At 36.9% G+C, this 23367-nt stretch overlaps 1 protein-coding gene across 1 annotated transcript; it reads right to left on the bottom strand.

Moving 5' to 3' along the window:
- Nucleotides 1–20149, bottom strand: LOC107865699. The gene is made up of 17 exons (XM_016711902.2): nucleotides 19930–20149; nucleotides 16291–16569; nucleotides 16101–16202; nucleotides 14543–14644; nucleotides 13802–13921; nucleotides 13491–13619; nucleotides 13202–13333; nucleotides 13026–13121; nucleotides 11324–11461; nucleotides 9513–9594; nucleotides 8738–9345; nucleotides 8195–8332; nucleotides 5683–5764; nucleotides 3950–5496; nucleotides 3504–3641; nucleotides 2511–2592; nucleotides 1–2329 (listed from the first exon to the last, which is right to left on the bottom strand). The coding sequence occupies exons 1-17, from the start codon at nucleotides 20008–20010 to the stop codon at nucleotides 393–395; spliced, it is 5793 nt and encodes a 1930-aa protein (XP_016567388.2). The 5' UTR covers nucleotides 20011–20149; the 3' UTR covers nucleotides 1–392.
- Between the last annotated feature and the right edge of the window lie 3218 nt (nucleotides 20150–23367).

Below are 23367 nucleotides of genomic sequence, written 5' to 3'. Positions count from 1 at the left end.
GAGGAGAGACGAATTTACGTGTTACAAAAGCTTAAAGATCCAACCTCATACAGAACACATTTAGCAAACAACTGTCTAGAATGCCTTAATAGATTTGTCTAAACGGCAATGGATCGTGGGAACTAAGCATTCAAAATATTAAAAGCTACATTTCGACCAGCTATCTGGTTCGAACAAACCTAATTTATCCATCACATCGAACACAACTGATGAAGCATCACCTGCGGCCAATCTTCAGCCAAATTATAGACACCTCAAGTCCAGAAACCGCATTTGAAAATGTTACAACTAGAGGATACAGCTGCACAAAAATGCATTCACAGGAGCAGCACCGTGTTATTTAGTTGATCCATCAATACACCTACCACTTCCCAATCTTTATGTGCTCTCATTCACCTCTGAGATTTAAATTTAGATTGATAGTCCTTAGCATGGGGATCCAAACCTGAATTTTGAGAAACATTACTGTAACCTGGTAAGCTATTATTTCCATTGGGGAAAAAGGCCAAACCTGGGTTTTGAGTAACAACATTACTGCAACCTGGCACGCTATTATTTCCATTGGGCAAAAAGGTATGATTTATTGGCGGTTGCTCCTTCACGATGTGCTCCTCCGATGGAGCACAATGGTGTGGAACATCATTCATGTAAAAGCTGGAAGTATTGAATAATGGCAGTTCAAAGCACCCATCATCGGCATGACTGTAGGAAGTATTGTATTCTTGATGAGCAGATCCCTGAAAGGGTGTGTTCTCCTCTACTGGTAGTGTGCCTGTAAGGGTCTTGAATGCAAATTCCAAGCATGGGTCTGACCAATAGTCCCCAAATGTATAAGAAGCTAGTTGCGCGTGCAACCTTCTGTTCTGTTCATCTTGATTCTCAGTAACCAGCTCTCCTGTTTGCTTTTCTCTAATAGGTTGGTTTGCCACATTAAGATCCACACTTCTCTGTGATGGTTCAGCTAGCTGTGTATCTTGCCATTGCTGGTTTGCCACATTAAGATCCACACTTCTCTGCGATGGAGCTAATTGTGAATCTTGCCATTGCTGGTTTACCACATTAAGATCCACACTTCTCTGTGATGGAGCTAGGTGTGAATCTTGCCATTGCTGGTTTACCACATTAAGATCCACACTTCTCTGTGATGGAGCTAGCTGTGATTCTTGCCATTGCTGATTTTCCACATTAAGATCCACACTTCTCTGTGATGGAGCTGGTTGTGAATGTTGCTTTTCCACATTAAGATCCACACTTCCCTGTGATGGAGCTGGTTGTGAATATTGCCGTTGCCGGTTTTCCACATTCAGATCCACACTTCCCCGTGATGGAGCTGGTTGTGAATATGGAGCTAGTTGTGAATATTGCCATTGCTGGTTTTCCACATTAAGATCCACACTTTTCCGTGATGGAGCTAGTTGTGCATATTGCCATTGCTGGTTTTCCACATTAAGATCCACACTTCTCTGTGATGGAGTTAGTTGTGAATATTGCCATTGCTGGTTTTCCACATTAAGATCCACACTTCTCCACGATGGCTCAGCTAGTTGTGAATCTTGCCACTGCCTGTTCTCATAGTCTCGTTTCTCACTTACCTGTTCTATGGTAGACCTTTCAGAAACATACTGGTCCTCCACAGGGAATACCATTCTTCCTGATGCTAATTCAACTGGTCGAGAATTGTTCAATAATCTATATTGACTGTCTTGTACTTCGTTTCCCGGCTTTGCTGTAGGGCTTTCTTTAACAGCTTGGTGTTCAGAGTGAAACTTTCTGCTTTCAAATGATATTCTAGCTGGCTGAGAACCTCGCAATATTATCTCATCATTTTGCTTCTCACTTGTCAATCCATTCACAACTTTTTGCTCTTTGAAAGGTTGGCCCTCTGAGAGATACTTCACAGCTTTTAATGGATCATCTCGTGATGAAGCTTTTCTTCTTAGAGAGGGCTGATCAGAATCACCCGTTGCTAGATCAGGTTGTTGGGCCAATTCCCCACCAGAGGCATCCAGGGGAAGACCTGAAGAGGCTGAATTGTTAACCACAGCACGTTCACCTGGATCTATATCAGCCACCATTTCTTGGTTCTGGCGCGAAAGTCTCTTCGATACCCGACGAACTGGAGTAGATGACTTACTATTTTTCATTTTTCTCGACCGCATTGACACTCCTATATTAGCATCTTCATTTACATTTTCACATGAATGCTTATCTGTTATATCAGCTACTGTAGATGAAATACTGGTGTTGAGGTTGAACACAGTGCTTTCATGATGTTCATTGGAACTCTCAGCATGTAGTGCCAGTGAACGGGTGGCAGAACACTTTCTACCTGCATCATCAACTCCCATTTCAGAACTGAAAATAACTATCAACATGTAGAGAATACAGTAGGACATATATCAATGACAAGACTAAATTGGAGGGACTTGAAATGACTGTCGATACTGAATAATTTTTTATCTCCTCTCAGAATTGGAGTTTGAGCAAAATCCGCAACTAAAATTTGTCACCTTTTGATTCCTCAGTGGCAGAAAGTTGGCTTCCGGTCAAAGAGCACCCTAATATCTTCGAACTGGTGTCATGATTTGAAGGCTATCAAAAGAAGAAGCTTTCAACCATCAGAAATTCCTACCTTTCAAGATAAATCAACACACTTGTATTGAGAAATTAAAATGAGCCTGTCGAACTGGAAAAGTGAAATGCATAAAGGTTTTGTGACGACAGTCCTCAATTGAGAACATTATTTTTTCAGACAGAAACAGAAAGTAAAGACAGGCTGTGAAATGTTAATTTAATGAATGGACACTCTACTTAATTTTCCACATGAATGATAATATTTGTACCTGCAAAATGCTAGACATAAAGATTTTCCTCCTCAGTTTAAGGATTTGCAAGGAAAAAATAGCTTGTACAATGCTTGAAATGGTGGTTGAAATCTCAAAAATCATAACGGTATCGATTCATTCTTCTAACTTTCTAAAGCATCATTTTGCAGCTATAAAGGTATTCCGCATTTAACAAACTTATGAGAACAGGAATAATGCTCAGGACGGTGGTCCAGATCTGGGAAGTATAAGTCCTGACTACTGCATCATTTCCGTTAACCTTCTATGACATCATATTCACCTGTAATTTCGTATTAAGCTATTCTCTCCACATATTCCAATCGAATAGAATGATGTGAAACCATTCTCTTTGAACTTGGATAAGGTCATCCCTTTCCAATTTATCTTACCTGCGAGTATTCTGTCAGTTGCTCAGTCTCAGACTAAGCAAGCCTGTTTGTTAATACATGAAACAAAGTTTCACAGGAGACACCAACTTTACCACTGTTCGTACAGGATTGAATTTATCTTCCTAGTAAAGAGTTCATACAAATACGACCAATAAGATTGATACACACACTAAAAAGCAGTAACATGGAGAACTGGAGGTATCAAACATGTAGCGAGAATAGATTTGACGGGGAACACAGGTCGGAGATCTAGAAGGTGCAGACTTACAGAATCATCCTTCATTGTTGAATACGGATCCCTTTTGGTTGGTCTCACAGCACAACTTCTTATGTCTCCAGTTTGCAGATAGCGCATAACATCCTTTTTCGAGCGAAATACATATTCATGCATTGGATTCATATAGTACTGCAATGACCAAGTTAACTTAAGAATTAAGATTTTCACTGCAAAATACTAAAGCAGCTAAGATAACCCTTCTCCAAAAGCATCCTTTCTCATGCATATATCCCATATCAGCATAATGATGTAAAACAGAATAATGATGTAAAACAGACTTTTTTTGTATGAATTAGTACATGTAAAACAGACTTTTTGTATGAATTAGTAGGTGGGAAACAGACTTTGCTTGAATAGGATGATGTGCATGAGAAGGAGAGGAAGAGACAGTGCACAAGGAGAGGGAAGAGAGAAATTCCGAGGAAGAAAGAGAATACCGGGTCTTTCCCACGAGCATTTTTTCTCATTCTGAATTCCATTGTCCAGCCTGGTGGCAATTCATCCATTGAAGCTTCTCTGCTCAGATAAGACTGATTAGAATTGCCAGTTCCTACCTTAGGATTTTTGGTCTGGAAAAGTAGTTCCTTTTCCCAGCCTGGAGGTATATCATCCAGAGAATTGCCAGTTCCTACTGCAGGAACTTTGTTCCGAGTAATCATTTCCTTTTCCCATCCGGGTGGTAAGTCATCTGCTGACGCTAATTTTCTGCTCAGAGAAGCCTGATCAGAATTGCCAGTTCTTATTGTAGGAACTTTGTTGTAGGCAAGTATTTCCTTTTCCCAACCTGGCGGTATTTCACCCAGAGAAGAAGCATGGGCAGGTATTTCATTCTTCCAGCCTGGGGGTATTACGTTCTCCCAGCCTGGGGGTATTTCATCTGGTGAAAGTTTTCTGCTCAGTGAAACCCGACCAGAAATGCCAGTTCCTACTGTAGGATATTTTTTCTGTCCAAGTATTTCATTCTCCCACCCTGGTGGTATTTCCTCTAGTGAAGCTTTTGTGCTCAGAGAAGCCAAATCAGAATTGCCAGTTCCTACTGTCCAATTTTTGTTCTGGGTAAGCATTTCCTTTTCCAATCCTGGTGATAATTCATTCCCTGAAGCTTTTCTGCTTAGAGAAGCCTGATCAGAATTTCCAGTTCCTACTGTCCGATCTTTGCTCCGGGCAAGCATTTCCTTTTCCAAGCCTGGTGATAATTCATTCCCGGAAGCTTTTCTGCTCAGAGAAGCCCGATCAGAATTTCCAGTTCCTACTGTCGGATCTTTGTTCTGGGCAAGCATTTCCTTTTCCAAGCCTGGGGATAATTCATCCCCTGAAGCATCTCTGCTCAGAGAAGCCTGATCAGAATTGCCAGATCCTACTGTTGGATCTATGTTCTGGATAGGTATTTCCCTTTCCCGGTCTGGTGGAAATTCATTGCCCGAAGCTTCTCTGTTTAGAGAAGCCTGATCAAAACTACCAGTTCCTAATGCAGGATCTATGTTCTGGGAAAATTCCTGAGCAGAGACATTCAGGGGGATGTCCAAAGAAGCAGATTTCTTAACCACAGCTCGAAAAGCACGTTCACCTAGATTCAAATCAGCCACCGGTTCGGGGCTGTGGCCCACAAGTCTTTTTGAGATCCGCCGACCAGGTGTAATTGGTTTCTTAGTTCTGGATCTTCTTGATTGCTCCAGTTTTTCTTTATTAATATGTTTTTCGTGCTCATTTTCTGGTAATTGCTGTTCTGGGGTTAGATCTGATGGAGGAGTTGAGACAGCTGATGACTTTTTAATAGCGTCACTTTGAGCAGCTATGACTTTTCTGTCTGCACTTGAGTCTCTTATTCCAGCATTTTCAATTACATTTTCATCTGAATGCTTTGCATATATATCAGCTGCAGATGATGTAACAATAAGGTTTGCATTGGACTCCCTGCTTTCAGGTTGTTTCTTGGAATTCTTGGCTTGTATTTCCGGTGAACAAGTATCTGAACGTTTTCGACCTACATCAGCAATCGCAGTTCCAGAATTGAGAAACAAATGTATATTTAAAGAGTTGGTAAGACATAATCAAGGGGAAACATTAGAATAAAAGAATAATGACTGCTGTTGATGGCCCAACACTTGGTTAAGTATATGTCACTTGTAAAAGTTGGAATCCAAATGAATGTTAACTAAAGAAGTATCACCTCTGGATTCCTTAGCAGCAAAAGGTTGCCTTTCGGTCACAGAGCACTCTAATTTCTTCGAATCGGCGTTAGCTGCTGTGGGCTGCCAAAAGAGAGGATTTTCAACCGTTAGAGAGTTCTCACATTCAAAAGTAAATACCCATACTACAATTGAGCTTGCCAAAGTTGAAGCTAATCACAAAAAGTGAAATACATAGTTCGTTATTACAGTACGCGGCAATAAAACTAGTCAAAAAACAAGATGGTTATTCCAGAGAATATTAACTATGCCTATGAATGCTGGAAAACTTGGAAAGTTGGTAAATCAATCAGGAAAATCTGAAAAATGATCCTTGCAAGTATTTCTCACAGTGTTTGCACAGAAAGAAGCCACGGATGTGTTGATGGAATAAAAACTCCAAACCACTTCCTTAAAGCTACAAGTCTTATTTTTATTTTAATAGCTGGTGCAATCTATTTTTGGACATCTAACTTTAGACTTCGTTAGCACCTTATCCCTAGTTTGTAATCACTGTCTTTGCACTCTTCACATCTTCTCGATGCCATCAATGAAACTACTTCATCAAAAACAAATCAAGATTATTCTATAATTCTATTGTATATACAGTGTTAAGACATGCAGTGAAATGTTAGTATAATGAAAACACAATAACATACCCAGTGTAACCCCACAAGTGGGACAGGGGAGGTAATCCCACAAGCGAGGTCTGGGGAGGGAAGAATGTATGTAGACCTTACAGCTACCTCGAGAGATAGAGAGGAGATTTCCGATAGACCCTGGGATTAAAACATTCAACTTAAATTCTACACTTGGAACGGTTATATTATCTATGCAAGATACTAGATATGAAAACTTCCCAATTTTAAAGACTCTCAAGAGAAATGACAATGGTAATGCCCATGGATAGTGGTTCAGATTTGGGAACCATGAGGTACCGAGCCGTCCCTTTTTAACCTTCTATATCATGAACTAGAGTTTATAATGATTATTTTCCACATCTATATGCACTTAAAAGAAAAAGTTACTGATAAAGGTCATGGTTCAAACTGGAACGAGAAGGTCAGAGTTAATCCTTTTAACCTTCTACATAGTTGGCTATGGTATCATGTAAAACTACTGCCTTCAGAGAGTATATGACCTGGAACTATTCTCTTCAAACTTAGGAAATATTATGCATCTACAGAAAGGGAGGGAGAGTGTAGGGTAATTCCACCACCAAAAAAAATATTAGTCAAAAGTGAAGAGCAGAAAAAGCACCAAAGTCTGTTGGATCTTTAACAGCAAAATGCAATTCAAGCTTGGGTTTTAGTGGAGAAAAGCTCAATGAAGAAAAATAGAAATGTAAAGAAAGAAGATGTAATTATAGAAACAATAACTCTTTGGACAAAAGAATGGTAAAAACTATAATTTAGCTCTACATTCCCTACAGCTCACCGAGGACATGACCCTAGATAGGAAGGTCTGGAAGACGCGAATTACGGCAGAGGATTAGGGCCAGTTTGGGTCGCTAGTGTAGGGAATTACTTGGTGGGGGTTTTATTCCTGTTATGATTCCGTATTCCGTGTTCCATGTTTTATTACGAATCTGTGTGCTTTCCTCTGCTTTTCTCTGTTTTATATTCCTTATGGGTGACGTAGTTATGTTATGTAATCTGCTTCTGTGCTTTACTATGTGTTTGTGTGGTATCTCGTGCCTTGAGCCGGGGGTCTTTCGGAAACAGCCTTTCTACTTCATCAGAGGTAGAGGTATGGACTGCGTACATCTTACCCCCCAGACCCCACTAGGTGGGAATACACTGGGTTTGTTGTTGTTGTTGTAGTGTTTTTTAATCTCTACTGGGATTTGAACTTGAGACCTCATGTTTTCAAACCTACTTTATTGACCACTAGGCCACACCCTTGGGTTTGGCTATACATATGTTCGTTTTCCCTTAAAGACAAAACCCATCATCTTGACACCAACACTAAAGCACCAGTTAGGTGAAGCAGAGTGTACAGTCTGGACCTCCTCGAGCTTCAAAGCTTAAGCATACTATAAGCGAGCCTTTAACAACACTGCCCAAATCTCTCTACACTCGGTGTCCAACTTAGTTTCTCCACTTTGCTCCCTTCATGACTCAAACCCAATCTAGTTGAAGGTGGAGAGGCTTTACAACTATGCTATCACCTCTCTTGACAAGATGTAGTGTGATTGAAGTCTTTCTATTGGATTCCTCCAACTACGTATTCCATTGATGCAGCCACTGTGTCTCGGAATAAAGCATACTATCTAAGGAGAATGTTCTTCCTGCTTTCCAGTACATGAAACAGAGCTTAACAGAAGGCATCAAAGTTCTTAGGGATCTAATATGCTTAGTTAGTAAAGGGAGGAAACAACTACATCTCAGTGGAAGCACTATCATACTAATATGACCAACAAGGTTTAGCAGTAACATCGAAAACTAGAAGTTATCCGACAAACAGCAATAACAGAGGTGACAAGAGAGGGGGATCAGAAATGTGGTGACTTACAGAACTCTCCTTCATTGTAGCATCTTTATCTCTTTTGACAGGTCTTATAGCACAACTATTGATGTCTCCAGTTTGTAGATAGCGGAAAACATCCTTCTTGGAACGCAAAACATAGCCATGCACTGGATCGATGTATAACTGCAATAACCAAGTCACTTAAGATCCGCACTAAAAAGGACAAATATAAATCTACTTATGCAGCATTCTGCACATAAGCAGCTCCTACTCTTCTAACATAAGACAGCCCTGCAATAACCAAGTCAACTTAAGATTCGCACTAAAAAGGACGAATATAAATCTACTTATGCAATAACCAAGTCAACTTAAGATCCGCACTAAAAAGGCCGAATATAAATCTACTTATGCAGCATTCTGCACATAAGCAGCTCCTACTAATCCTAACATAAGACAGCCCTTCTCATGTATAAACTGTCACGGTCATAATGATGCGACACATACTGTTTGAATAGGATGATCTGCATGTGAGGAGAGAGGGGGAGAGAGAGAGAGAGAGAGAGAGAGAGAGAGAGAGAGAGAGAGTACCGGGTCCTTTCTTATCCCATTAGCTTTTTTTGTAATTTTGATTTCTTTTTTCCAGCCTGGAGGTAATTCGTCCAATGAAGCTTCTCCATTCAAGGAAACCTGATCAGAGTTGCCAGTTTCCGGTATAGGATCCGAGTCCTGGAGCAATTCCTGACGACAGACATTCATGGAGAGGCTAGGAGAGGAAGATTTCTCAACGATCAATGGAAGAGCACGTTCACCAAGATCCAAATTGGCCGCCTCCGCCTCTGGATTTTGACCTGCAAGTCTTTTGGAGGCCCGACGACCAAGGTTAAGTGACTCTTTAGTTTTGGATTTTCTTGACTGCTTCTTTGCTGCTTTATGCCTAAGCTTTTCCTGCTCATTTTCCAGTAGTTGCTTCTCTGGGAGGAGATCTGACTTTGTGGAAACAGCTGATGGATGCATAACACCAACTTTCACAGATTCTATGTCAGCATCTTCAATTACATTTTCAATGGAATGATTCTCATTTATCTCAGCTAAAATGGATGAGATGATGGTGTTAGGATCAGACACACTGCAGTCAAACTGTTTCTTCGAACTCTCAACTTGCTGAGCAGGTGAGCAAGTACCAAAACTTTTTGCCCCTAAATCAATAATTCCAGTTTCACAATTGAGAAATTAATTAAATCTAGATAAACAAATTAATGAAGGGAAATGAAATGACTAGAACAGATGACCAGATACTGAATAAGCAATGCATATCCTCTAAGATTGGGACTATGGAGCAATATCTCCAACGAAAGATTATTACCTTTCAACTCGTCAGTGGCAAAAAGTTGTCTTCCTGTCATAAAGCACACTGATTTCTTCAAGCTGGCATCATCTGTCAGGGGCTATCAAAGGAAATAAATTTCTGCCCATCAGAGATCCTTCTCATTCCAGGTAAATCAACATCCATTAGTCTTGATAATAAGCATTTTTTTTTTTGAGAAAGGTCTTGATAATAATCAGATTGACAGGCAAACTTCATTAATTTTTTTTTTTTCAAAAACCATGTCTACACAGGATTATGCCCAATTAGAGTCCACGAAACCAAAATAAGGCTAACCAAGAACAAGGAGGAAGAATGTCAAGATCAACCAGTTGGGCAGAAGAATATACCCATTCTGCTAAATGCTAACATGGTGAAAAGACATTCAACTTTGATTTCACACTTGAATGACTATATTTGACATGCAATATCAGACAAGATTCCTCCTCATTTGAAGGACTTGCAAGGAAAATGGCATAAATAGCATTTGAATGGTCATTGAGATCTAGAATTGTAAGGTACTGAGCCATCCTTTGCCGTCCCACGAAACAGTCAGTAGCTAAATTTCTTGTAAGTTAATGAGCTTGTTTGGATTCGTGGATTGTAAATAGTTGATAAGCTAGAAGGGTTGGAAAGAATTTTTAAGTCCTGAAGGAAAATTTTCAAATAAATGTGTTTGGATTGAAGTGCTGAAACTGATAATAAGCAGCTAATGTGTTTGGTAAAAAAGTGTTGATAAGATGTTCTTTGTTACGATGACTAAAATATCCATAACATTTTTACCAAAAGTAAAAAATTAACATATATTTCTGTGAGGATAAGGACGAACGACAAATTTAGAGTGGAGAGTAAGTTATGGATTTGTTTTGGAGAAGGTACTTTGAGAATTAGAAAATATACAACAACAACAAACCCAGTGTATTCCCACTTAGTGGGGTCTGGGGGGGGTAAGATGTACGCAGTCCATACCTCTACCTCTGATGAAGTAGAAAGGCTGTTTCCGAAAGACCCCCGGCTCAAGGCACAAGATATCATACAAACACATAGTAAAGCACAGATAAAATCGTAAGAAAAATAAAATTGACAAAGAAAGTCGGCAGAAATCGCAAAAATTTTATTCAACCCAAAAGTACTTATAAGTTGAAAAGCCATATGGGAATGACCAACTTACAGTTTTTGGTTAATTTTGGATTGCTTACACGCACTTCGAGTGTTATCAATCGCATAGATGAGCCAAAAGGTGCTTACAAGCCACTTTGACTAGCTTATAATCTAAGCCAAATACCCTCATTTCCACATCTTTCAATTTGCATATTAAGATGGAAAGTTATGTTATTTAAACTTGGATTTTTCAACAACATACCCAGTGTAATCCCACAAGTGGGATCTGCGGAGGGTAGTGTGTACATAGACCTTGCTTCTACCAGGTAGAGAAGTTGTTTCTGATAGACCTTCGGCTCAAGTAAACTTGGATTTTCAAGCGACTAAAATTTCACAAATTCAATGAGCCTTCCCTGATTCATAAGAGCTTCTTCAATACCTCCAATACACGAACAATGTGTTACAGAAGGCACCAAATGCACTACTCTTACAGGATGTAATATGTTTTCCTACTAAAGGGTTGAGACTAGTGCATCGCACTGGAGGCAACATTACAAAAATTACCAAAAAGGTTCTGTATGCAAGCTGAACACTAACATGAAAAAAGGTTACAAAACAAGTCTAAATAAACAGTGGCGATGGATAGAGGGAAGTGAGAGGGGATCCAGAAAGATGTAGACTAGAGGGGATCCAGAAAGATGTAGACTTACAGAATCATCCTTCGTAGTTGAAGCTACATTCCTTTTCGCAGGTCTTCTAGCACACCTACTAGCATCACCAGTTTGTAGATAGCAGAGAACTTCCTCTTTGGAGCGAAATTTATATCCATGTACTGGATCCGTGTAAACCTGCAATGACAAAGTCGACACAAAATTCCTAACTTTGAATATATATCGTACTGTCACGGCATTTCATGTCTATCACACTGGGAATCACCTAACCCTGTTTCCATAGCACCCTTTCTCATGCATGCTAAAAATACTGCATAAAGGCGCAACATAGAATGTCCACCTTAAATAGATTATACGAATAAATACAATATGGGTTTTGCAAACCTCCCAAAATGTCCATACTAACTCATTAAAAAGGGAACTTTCCGGTCTTTCAGCCAAAAGAAGTTGAACTCTCAGTCCTCCCTCCCCCTCCCCCCTCCCCTCAACAAAAAAAAAAACATACAAAAACAAAGAAAAAATCTTTTCCCAGCAATGTCATCGCTTCGATCAGTTTCTAGCCTTTCAATCCGCACATCCAAGATTGATCATGGTAAGGGATATGAACCCACTTTAGCAGTTAGCACAACTGAGGTGGTCTTGGTGGAAACAAAATGAGTGAATGGGAAAGCAATGTTTCACAAATGGGTTTTCTTTTGAATGGGAAAAGTCTGTTGGAGATGAAGATGAACAACAAATACCTTGGCAGACGATATTTCAATTTTCTTTAGCTTCATTATGAAAAAAATGCACATCTTCTAAATTTGTATGGTTTCAGCAAATCTTTTTTTAACTTCCTCTTTCCCAACGATGAAAAAGATGAAAATTACACAAACACATTCTACGTAATTTCTACTCAACAAAGGTCTTTAAGACCCAAACTAGACCAATATATTAATACTGGGGTCTGCGCGTCAATGCAATTGGGGTTGAGGATCAGGGAAGAGGGTTAGTAGGTAGTCGAGTGATTCCTCTCTTGAGGGAGAGCATGGTTTTACTTATCAGTATCATTATTATTAGATCTATCTCTTTCTTCATTGTATTACTATTGTCGTTTCTTTTATGTGGGTTATATGTACTATTTGTGTTGTCGGTACTTCCCTTTCTACCGTATTTTCACTGTAGCTTTTACTCTTGTATTTGTCAAACCTGTTTTTGAAATAGCTTATCTTGAGCCAAATGCCTACCGGAAACTGCATTTCTACCTCTAACAAGTTAAGAGTAAGGTCTATGTACATTCCACCCTCCCAGACCTCACTTGTGGGATCACACTGGTATGTGGTTGTTGTTAACGTGCAATGCAGTAGGGAAAAGGGCAAGCAATTTGGCTTCTCAATTCACAGGAAATTGGAATATGAGCTTCCGGTGATGGTGAACTAGACAACCTTTAGCCTCTTCAGAATAAGATAAACATAATTGTCAACTATCTATTACCCCCTCTGTCCCGATTCATGTCACTTTAATATAATTAGAAACAACTTAATTTTAAAATTTCCTTTTTACCCTTAATGAAATGATTTATAACCACACAAATGTCTTAGGTTTGTTTTAAATCACAAAATTTCAAAAAACCTCCTTTCTTAAACTTCGTGCCTAATCAAACGGCCCTCCATAAATAACGCGGACGGAGTAACACTGTAACAGATAAGAGAAATGAAAGGGGTATTTTGGAAAAGGGGGGCTGAGGAAAAAAGAGAAATACCAAGTCTTTCCTTGTTCCACGATCATTTTCTTGAATTATGAATTCTTTTTTCCAGCCAGGGGGAAATTCATCCACTGAATCAGAGTCACCTGCAACCTAAATGTCACTACAAAAATCAGCAACTCACGCTGAATAGAACAGCTATAGATATCTATAAGAAGCATCTGAGGTATTACAGAAGAAACACTCTTAGCAGACGGACTGTCGCTGCCAGGTTTCTGTCTTTTGGATAGGGGACTCTGTTCACTGTTTTCTTTGGAACCCAGAGATGTTTTCTCATTTAAAGGAAAGTCCTCTCCAGCACCATGCTGAAACAAAAACATAATTACATGAGAATACTTGCAATATCGCAAGGCTACACCCATTGAATTGCTTTCAACAGCAACCAAGATAGTACTAGAGAATCAGTAAATCCATAGCGAATTTAACAATCAAATCTTTTCAGAGGTATCTTGAGTGAATTACAGAAGAAGTCTTTGTAGAGCGCCTGTTAGTGCCAGATTTCTTCCTGTTGGATATGCGTCTCTGTTCCCCAACATCTTCAGAATCCTGAGATGCTTTCTTCTTGGAAACTGACTCCTCCTCAACGCCATGCTGAGAAAAAAACATAATTTGACGAGAATAAGTTGCAGTTCTTGAATGCTAAACCCAGTGAATTTCTTTCAACTGCCACCTATATATTACTAGAGAAAATTGGTAACCCATTGTGAACTACACAGCTAACAATCAAATCTGTAAGTGGTATCATAAGTATATACAGAACAAATATTCTTTACCACGGCCTGGTCGGTGTCAGATTTCTGTCTTTTGGACTTGCGACTCTGGCCCCCACCCTTGATACTTTTGGAATCCTCAGGTATTTTCTGATTTGAAGAGGATACTTCACCATTTCCGTGCTAACACAAAAACATAATTACACATGAAGATGTTGTAATAACCCAAGGATACAAAAGCTACCATCAAATACTTTTCTCGAACTTGCTTCCTCCATCACACTATTACCTACTCTAGTACTCTTTCCTATAAGAATGTCCAAAATATAAGTCAGGCTGCCCGAAGACAGATGTTTTCATATCAAACCAGTTTTTAAAGCATGGTGCAATTCTTTAGAGTACTTTTATCATTTCCAGTGGGCCACTGCCAAAATAATACAAGAAACTTTCTTTTTTCTTAAGGAGCCATAGAAACAGAGTATTCATTATTAGAATTATGCAGACCAGGATACCAATACGGAGATCAAATCTCATCCAAAGTACTTCTTTAGTTTTGTTTTGACTGAACCATCTTTATTATGTGGCTTCACATGACTTCTCCTAACAATCAAAGCTGAAGAAGTTTCTTAAAACCTTCTATAGATTAGTTTCATTAAGATAACTTTGACTTGAGAAGAATGAAATTTAGTGTCTTGGGAAAAAATATCTTCAGGTCCAAATCTATGTGCATGAATCATTTAAAAGAAGGTAAAAATAACAAAAAGATTTTATCATGGTGAGAAAGTTAAAAGGGAGAGAGTGTACTATCTGTCCTTCCGCGATGTTGTTCTGCTCCATAGTTTTGAGATATTTAGATACTTCAGGCTTTGAATAAAATTTGTTTCCAGTTGATGGTTCAATGTAAACCTGGAAGAATAGCAAAAGAAATAAGAACATAAACTAAAGATGAGGTATTACTAGAGCACTTCATCTGAAAGTAGCATCATTTATAGAGGGAGTATCATTTTTTATAAAGCTCACAGGGTACTTTACCCTCCTTTACGCTTTATGTAATGACCCGAGAAATGGCAATAAAATGAATGCAACCACTCGAGTTCGAAACTAGAAAGACAACAAGGGAAATAACTGACACTAAAATCAACGGCCACAATGAGAATCCAGTTAATGAGCTCCGAGGGCTCAGATGCAGCCAGCTGGACGAGTTCTGTTATAAAGCCTAACAAACTCATGGGGCAGAGCATTATCGCATTACTGATATAATCCAAATTCCCTCCTCTTCTGAATCCTCTCGTCTCTCTTTCTATCCTCTAACCTAGCTCTCTTCTCTTCTATTCTCCAGATTACAAGCTTGTCCATGGAGTCGAGTAGATAGTTTTTCATATTTCAGTTATCCTTTAGTTTCCATTAGTTGTAATCATCATTCAATATCAGTCAATATAATATCAGAAAATTGTCCCAAAAATATTGCGATTACTTCTTTTTAACTTTTGAGAATTGAGATCATCACACTTTAGGGCCACTTACCCCCATCCTTAGCAAATCCTCATGCTTTCCCTTGACCCTAATTGAGCTCCAATCTAAAGTATAAAGACGGGTAATTTTAACCCTTAGTCTAAAGCAGAGAGTAAATTTAACCATTTTCCAATAGTATTTTGACATGTGGACTTCACCCGGCCCATGCTGGAGTGTTCTTAAAATCAAGGATAAAAACAAGACATTTTGTTACCAGTAAAGGTATGAATTGCCCCAAGTATAACCGAGAGTACAACAACAACAACAACATACCCAGTGTATTCCACAAGTATAACCGGGAGTAAAATTAAGATATTTTGTGTAGTAGAGGGCTAAATTTGGACTTCTTCTCTATGATATAAACCTTGTATAGCTAGCTAGTCCGTTAGCTAGTCCGTGCACCACGCAACCCCTTAATGGAAGACTTTTGACCTTAAAAAATATTCAGCAGCAGTAGATGTTGGCTAGAATCTTCATGCTCATCATTACCTCAACTAACAAATAGTATCAATAAAGGTTGTAATGTCAGCTAAGGAACGGGTAGGAATTACTTGGCCGGAATAGTGACTACTCTCCCTCATTTTGGGTTTCAGATAAACTACCAGCAGAAGCAAAAGCAACATGATCATTTGTATGCCACAGACTTTGTCATCGACATGGAATTCGTGTGAACAGGTTATCTGTTTGCTCTAAGAATGAAATCTTGCAAAAAGACATGCTGATACATCACCAAATTAGAGACAATGCTGATATTTCCAACAGTCACACTAAAGGTCAAAATAAGAGGTGCATATTACAACAAATAATCACCACAAGCATTTCAAAGGTCAGTATATTTCCATTTTCATACCTTGTAAGTTGTACCAGCATGTGAGCCAGACTTACGAGTCTTCAGCTCAACTATCCACCCTAGAGGTAACCATTCATGAGCATTATTTGGTTCCCCAACAGTCTGACAATAACACGAGACAGACCTTAGAAGATAAGAATCACGTAGCAAAGAAGTAGAACGTAAGAGTTACTTCACCTTCAAAACTCACCTGACTAACATTGTTCTCGGAGCAACTCTTATCTTGATTATTCATTTGGCCAATATTTTTCCCAGAACAACTCTTATCTTGATTATTCATTTGTCTGGCATTTTTCTCAGAGCAACTCTTATCTTGATTATTCATTTGACTAACATTGTTCTCAGAGCAGCTCTTATCTTGATCATTCATTGCTTGAGTAACATCATGGCAAGTCTCTTTTGTGTTCATGTACCTAGTGACTTCCTTCTTGGAATAGAAATTTTTCCCAGTCTCCACATTCGTATAGTACTGAAAAGAGAAATGACAACATTACGTAACCCAAGCCATATAAGCAGAAGACTATGCGCTTTCTTACATGGAATCATTTAACAATGGTCAATTCTCATTCCACGTGCAACAACCTTTTATAGTGCAGATTCTAATGGTGCAAAATCACAGCATAAATCAAGATTAGCCTAGACAAGACAAGAACACAATTACATGAAGCACTTTCAAAGAGAAGTTCCTTATGAAACACATCTTGAAAGAGTTCAAAGACCGAGGAAAGTTTTAATTCCTAAAGGAAATAACATTATGTTAGATCAATCATTCTTACAAATTGAGTCAACAAGTTGATGCCTGTTTTTAGCATTTAGCCAGATACACGTGTTGGGCTGATAAGATATATGTTACGCGGATAATTATCAAATAAATCAAAGATGAGAACTTATAACACGTGGAAAATGACAAATTAAATCAGTCAATCAACTATATTCCCATCCCATATTAGTTGGGGTCAAACATATGATTCATCTATAACCATTCCCGTCTATTCATGTTTGCTACATTCCAATACTATTTTCTTGTATTTTAAGGCAATGTAGGGGTTTTATACAACTAGAGGTTCTCTAACTCTTGCACTTATTGCTACACCTCTACTCTGACGTATAAATTTCTAACCAAACTAAAAAGATTCTTGCCTTAATACCAACTAGTTGGTACTCATATACGAAACCTTTTCTTCCACGTTTTAGCTCCACACGGGTTCTGAGATACCATTGTTGTACTCACCTTATAAACTTAATTTTACAAAAGAAAAAAAAAACTCCAATCCCACTTCACCGCCTAAACAGCAACAAGAAAAGCTAGAAAGGGGGAAATCGACTTAAGCACTGTATTTGCAACACAAAGCAGAATGATACTCAAGTGACACAACTGATAAACCATTCCATAAAAAAGAGTAATATCAAGACTCTACAATCTACATGCAAGTGGGTTTGCCAATTGATCCACCCAAAAACAACAATTACAAAGCTGATATCCCAAATTTGAATAACTCTATCAAGAAGTACCATCGACCCATCAGGATTTAACTACGGAATTGTCTTATTATCAACTTTAAATCGAACTTCCTTAACATTGACTCAAAAAAGATTGAACTTTTAAATCGAATTTGAAGAAATGACATGGAAATTGAGCTACAGAGCCTGTCCCAGCATATAGGTCAATGCCCCCAAAACAAGTGCAAAACAAAACCAATAATATCCGAAGTTTGGATACCCCATGAAAAATCACACCAAACCCTTGTGGATTTGAACACAACATCCAAAAAAGAAACACAATAACAGCAATAATTCCCTAATCTTTTAAATCATCCCATGAAAAACTCAATAGACCCGTTAGTAGTTAACCGCAAAATCAGCTGATTAAATGACTTAAACATTATTTGCAATACAAAGCGGAACGATACTCAAGTTACACAACTGATAAACCATTCAATAAAAAAGGATAATACCAAGACTCTACAATCTCCATGCAAGTGGTTTGCCAAATTGATCCCACCCAAAAACGACAATTACAAAACTGATATCCCAAATTTGAATAACCCATCAAAAAATATCATCGGCCCATCTAAAGTTAACTACAGAATTGCCTTATATTTTTTCTATAACCGTGGTGTTCGGTCCAGCTTGCAAGCACCTCGACTAAATCCGAGAGATGCCTGCCACCTCCCACCAGCAACAGGTGCAAGGTACCAAGCAACTCTGTCCATCAAGGCTAGTATAGATGGGAAGAAATCACCTAGTGTTTGTCACTGTTGGGAATTGAGCTTGAGACCTCATGGTGCTCATCCCATTTCATTGAACCACTAGGCCACACCCTTGGGTGCGACTACAAAATTGCCTTACTATCAACTTCAAATCGAGATTCCTTAACATTTCCCTAGAAAAGATCGAAACTTCAAATCGAATTTGAAGAATTGACGGTGAAATTGAGCTAAAAATCTGGCCCAGCATATCGGTCGATGCCCAAAAACAATAATATCCAAATTTTGTGATAAACCCATAAAAATTACCGCAAAGCCATTTGGATTTACACACAATATCCCCCAAAAAGACACAATAACAGCAACAATATCCTGATTTTCAATCATCCCACGAAAATCTCAATAAACCCATTTGTGATTAACCAAAAATTCGACTAATTACCTACTTAAAAGATTCAAATTAGAAGAAATTACCTTAAACCCATTTGGATTTACACACAATACCCCAAAAAAAAAACACGATAACATCAACAATATGATGAATAACTGAATAAAACCCATTTGTAATTAACCACAAAATCAACTAATAACCTACTACAAAGATTCAAATTAGAAGAAATGATGAGTAAATTTACCATAAACCCATTTGGATTTACACACAATATCCCAAATAAACACACAATAACATCAACAATATGATGGAAAACTGAATAAACCCACATAATCAACTGATTATGTAAAATGATGAGTAAAATTCCCACAATTTGAAAACAATAACAGCGACAATATGCTAATTTTTACAATCAACCCATAAAAATCTCAATAAACCCATTTGTAATTAACCAAAAAATCGAACAATCACCTACTACAAAGATTCAAATTAGAAGAAATGATGAGTAATATTACCTTAAACCCATTAGGATTTACACACAATATCCCAAATAAACACACAATAACCTCAACAATATGATGAATAACTGAATAAACTCACCACAATATCGACTTATTAGGTAAAATGATGAGTAAAATTCCCGCAATTTGAACACAATAACAGCAACAAAATGCTAATTTTTACAATCAACCCATGAAAATCTCAATAAACCCATTTGTAATTAACCAAAAATTCGAACAATCACCTACTACAAAGATTCAAATTAGAAGAAATGATAAGTAATACTACCTTAACCCATTTGGATTTACTCACAATATCCCAAAAAAAGACAGTAACATCAACAATATGATGAATAACTGAATAAAACCATTAGTAATTAACCATAAAATCGACTGATTAGGTAAAATGAAGAGTAAAATTACCTTAAACCCATTTGGATTTACACACAATATCCCAAATAAACACACAATAACATCAACAATATGATGGAAAATATCAATAAACCCATATGTAATTAACCAAAAATTCGAACAATTACCTACTGCAAAGATTCAAATTAGAAGAAATGATGAGTAATATTACCTTAAACCCATTTGGATTTACACACAATATCCCAAAAAAACACAGAATAACCTCAACAATACGATGAATAACTGAATAAACCCACCACAAAATCGAGTGATTAGGTAAAATGATGAGTAAAATTGAGGTGAATAAGTGGATTTTCTACCTTGATTTTCCTTCCGTTGGTGACTTTAACATCCTCAGTCCATCCCGGAGGAGGCCAATCCGACGAATCTCCGACGGGCATATCGCCGGAATCTGACGATTTCAGCTGAAAAAGTAGTTGAGAGAGAGAGAGTAAACGGAATTTGTGGAGTGACGGGGTCAATACACAGTGTGTAGTATAATATGGAAAGGTTATGTTTGGCAACTAGACACACTATTTCTCAGTGCAAAAACACGTGTCAATATATTTATTTTCTTAGTAAAATTTATTTAATATGCTCTGTTTGAAAAAATATGCTTATAACAAATGACTTTAAATATATTTTGTATAATTATTGAAATTTTGATTTTAAGTTTATCGAGATACATAATTACTCCCTTCATCTTATTTTAATTGTCTCAAATTTTTTAATTTGATTTCTCATTTTACTTGTCATTTTTCATTAATCAAGACACAGTTTTTTTTTCCCTATTTACCATTAGTATTACTCCATAGTTTTATCTCTAAATTAAAATGTAAACATCATTTAATAGAGGTACTCTGGTAAAGTAGGCATGTTATTAATTTTTTTTATTAATCAATGTGTAGTGTCAATTGGGACGAGTAAAATGCGACGGAGGGAGTAGCTTTAAATATATCTAATGAAGATACATTTTTTTTTATTTTTAAATACATCTAATGAAGATATATTTTTCCTTGTAAAGATACATAATCAGCTTTTGATATATTTTTTTCAGTTTTGGGTATGTCGATATGCATTATTAGCTTCTCGATATATCCAATGAAATACATATTTAGTAAAAGTTTTGCAATTGCTTTGTAAGAATAGAAATTTGTGTAAATATGGTAAGTCAAGGTGTATGTTTATGTTATTTTTTCTTCTTCCTGTTTTTCTGTTAGTAGATTTATGTTTGTTGAATTAACAATTTGAGACTTTTCACAAAATGGTCCGGTAAATTTACTGTTTATTTTTTTTTAGTCGATATACATATTGTACTAACTATATATGATTATACACATATTATACATGAATTATGTAAGTATATATATGGTTGAGTGAGTAACTATTCGTGTTAAATCTTTCAGAAAAGCCTAAAACTTGCTTTTTAATTTTAAAAATGTCCATGATTTTAAGTTATATTACTTTATGCATGACAACATATACAATAACAATACTAAAATACAAAGTCCTTTTAAAGTACCATCCACCAACTTTATTATTTGAAATAAGAAAAAAATCACCAAACTTCCTACAAAGCTAATGATCCCAAAGTTAAGCATTGAAGATTATTCACATTCAATTCATCGTTTTCCCTTTTTGCTATTTGCTTCCTCAATGATAACCATATCAAGAGCCATTGTTTCTAGCCAAAATAAAGCAATAGAGATGATACATTTTAATTTCTTGATTTTATATTAAATGTTACTACTATATATAATATATAATATTATGAATTTAAAGAAGAGAATACTTCTTTATCTAAATGTATAATGATTTTATAATCTAATGTACTTAAAGTTATCTTACAAGTCCTCTATATGTTTTTACAGAATTCAGCAGAAGAAAATATGTCGATAATTTAAAGACATAGCAGCACAATCGATCACCTAGTTATTCTTTTGGAATTGAGGCGTAATTGTTATTATCGTTATCATGAAAAAACAAAATTGTAGCGGAGATAATGCTAATTTATGACTTCAATTTCTACTATGACATTGGCCAAGTTCGGTGCAGGAAGTGGCCAATCCAAACTGAAAGTCATTGCAGGTTCACATGAATTCAGTAACTTTTGCACAAAACCCATATGATTATTAAAAATTCACTAAATATCATAAATATTTGATTATGAAGCACTAGATATGGACTAAACTATAAAAATCAACTTCTCTAAGGTGAAGTTGATGCCTTATTGCCATGTGTGCACTAACATGTAAAGAACATAATGTTCTGTAATTGTTTTGTCATCTTTCTTAGTATGCATGTTACTAGTATGGCTGCCCAAATTACCAAGAGATATCACATGCATCCTCAAGAACTAAGTTCCTCGGACTCTCTAAAAATGTTGTCGCACCCGCGTCGGATCCTTCAAAAATACACTATTTTTGAAGGATTCGACACGCACCCGTAGATATTTTTGAAGAGTCCGAACAGCTTAGCTCAAGAATACTATGTTGTCTTAAAAGATCTCTCTGTTCATATTTATGTTGATGCAGTGGGCTCCCAGAGCTTGTATGTAGCAGAAAGTTTCTTTGGTTCTACACTGATTTTTTACTCGAAATCAAAACAACTCATTCTTTTACTTTAATGGGCCAATTGTGGGCTACATGCATGTTTAGCCCAAATAAGCACAATATTTGGATAGCCTGTCTTGGGATGTGCTCAAACTAACCCGTTGCAAAAATATGTCTAGCCCAATCCATCCAAAACCTAAACTAGTTAATCCGATTATATTTTGGAAAAATAACATAAATATCAACCTTGTAAAAATAATTACACCCTCTTCCACTCTTTTAATTATTTTACTCTCTCTTCCTTTTAATATACATAACATAGCCAACATATACATAACATTCTGTGTATATGTGGGATTTTTGTAATATGTTTAGGGAGTTGGGATTTTTTATAATATTGAAAACATAAGTTGTGTATTTATGTAATTTTTAGTTATATTTTTATGAGTTAATTTTTTTTTGAAAAAACAACACAAATAAATGCCTTAACTTATCATAATTACATAAATTCTCATCCTTACAAAGTAATTACAAAAAATTCCAACTATTTAGGTATCTTCGTTAGATGTATCGGGAAGCTAATTATGTATTTCGACAGATCCAAAACCAGAAAAATGAATCGAGAGTTATTATAGATCCTTACAAGGAAAAAAAATGTATTTTTGTTGGATGTATTATGTATCTCGACAAACCTAAAATCGTAGTTGGATGTATCCAAAGCTAATTATGTATCTCGGCATCCCAAAATCAAAATTTTTCAGTAATTATACAAAATATCAAAATTTTCTGTTATTAAGTTTCAAACTATCGAGATTTATGTTGTTTACCGTTCAAAATGGTGTTCAGATAGTGGCTTTCTTACAGCGGATTGTTAGGTGTTGCATTCAATGTTTATACTATATGAATGAATGCAAAACATATTTCTTTCGTAAAGCATATATAATTTATTAGTGTTTATCATTCAGTGTTTGTGATGTGATTCTCATTTTTAATATTTTCAGCGATTAACATTTAAATTATTTCGCTTCATATAAACACCGGACACGATAAAAGTCATATCTAATCTCCAGTACTTTCATGTTTTTTCATCAACCTTGAGTGATCAGCAAACATGACTTTTAGTTGAATACGTGTTAGGTCTATCTTTGAAGACACTGTATGTTGAATAAAGTCAACAATAATATTTTTTTTTTTGATTTTTTCATC

This window comes from Capsicum annuum, chromosome 1 (assembly GCF_002878395.1).
Source record: "Capsicum annuum cultivar UCD-10X-F1 chromosome 1, UCD10Xv1.1, whole genome shotgun sequence".
Lineage (NCBI taxonomy): Eukaryota > Viridiplantae > Streptophyta > Magnoliopsida > Solanales > Solanaceae > Capsicum > Capsicum annuum.
This window is presented reverse-complemented; position numbering and strand designations above follow the sequence as displayed.

What these genes read in the sequence shown, in the direction of transcription:
- LOC107865699 (XM_016711902.2), bottom strand. Translation starts at nt 20,010, where the DNA reads ATGCCCGTCGGAGATTCGTCGGATTGGCCTCCTCCGGGATGGACTGAG. An exon ending in CTGACACCGACCAGGCCGTG is followed by an intron (nt 13,620 to 13,801) that starts GTAAAGAATATT and finishes TTTTTTTCTCAG; the next exon opens with CATGGCGTTGAGGAGGAGTC. An exon ending in ATGGGATAAGAAAGGACCCG is followed by an intron (nt 8,333 to 8,737) that starts GTACTCTCTCTC and finishes TGGTTATTGCAG; the next exon opens with TTATACATCGATCCAGTGCA.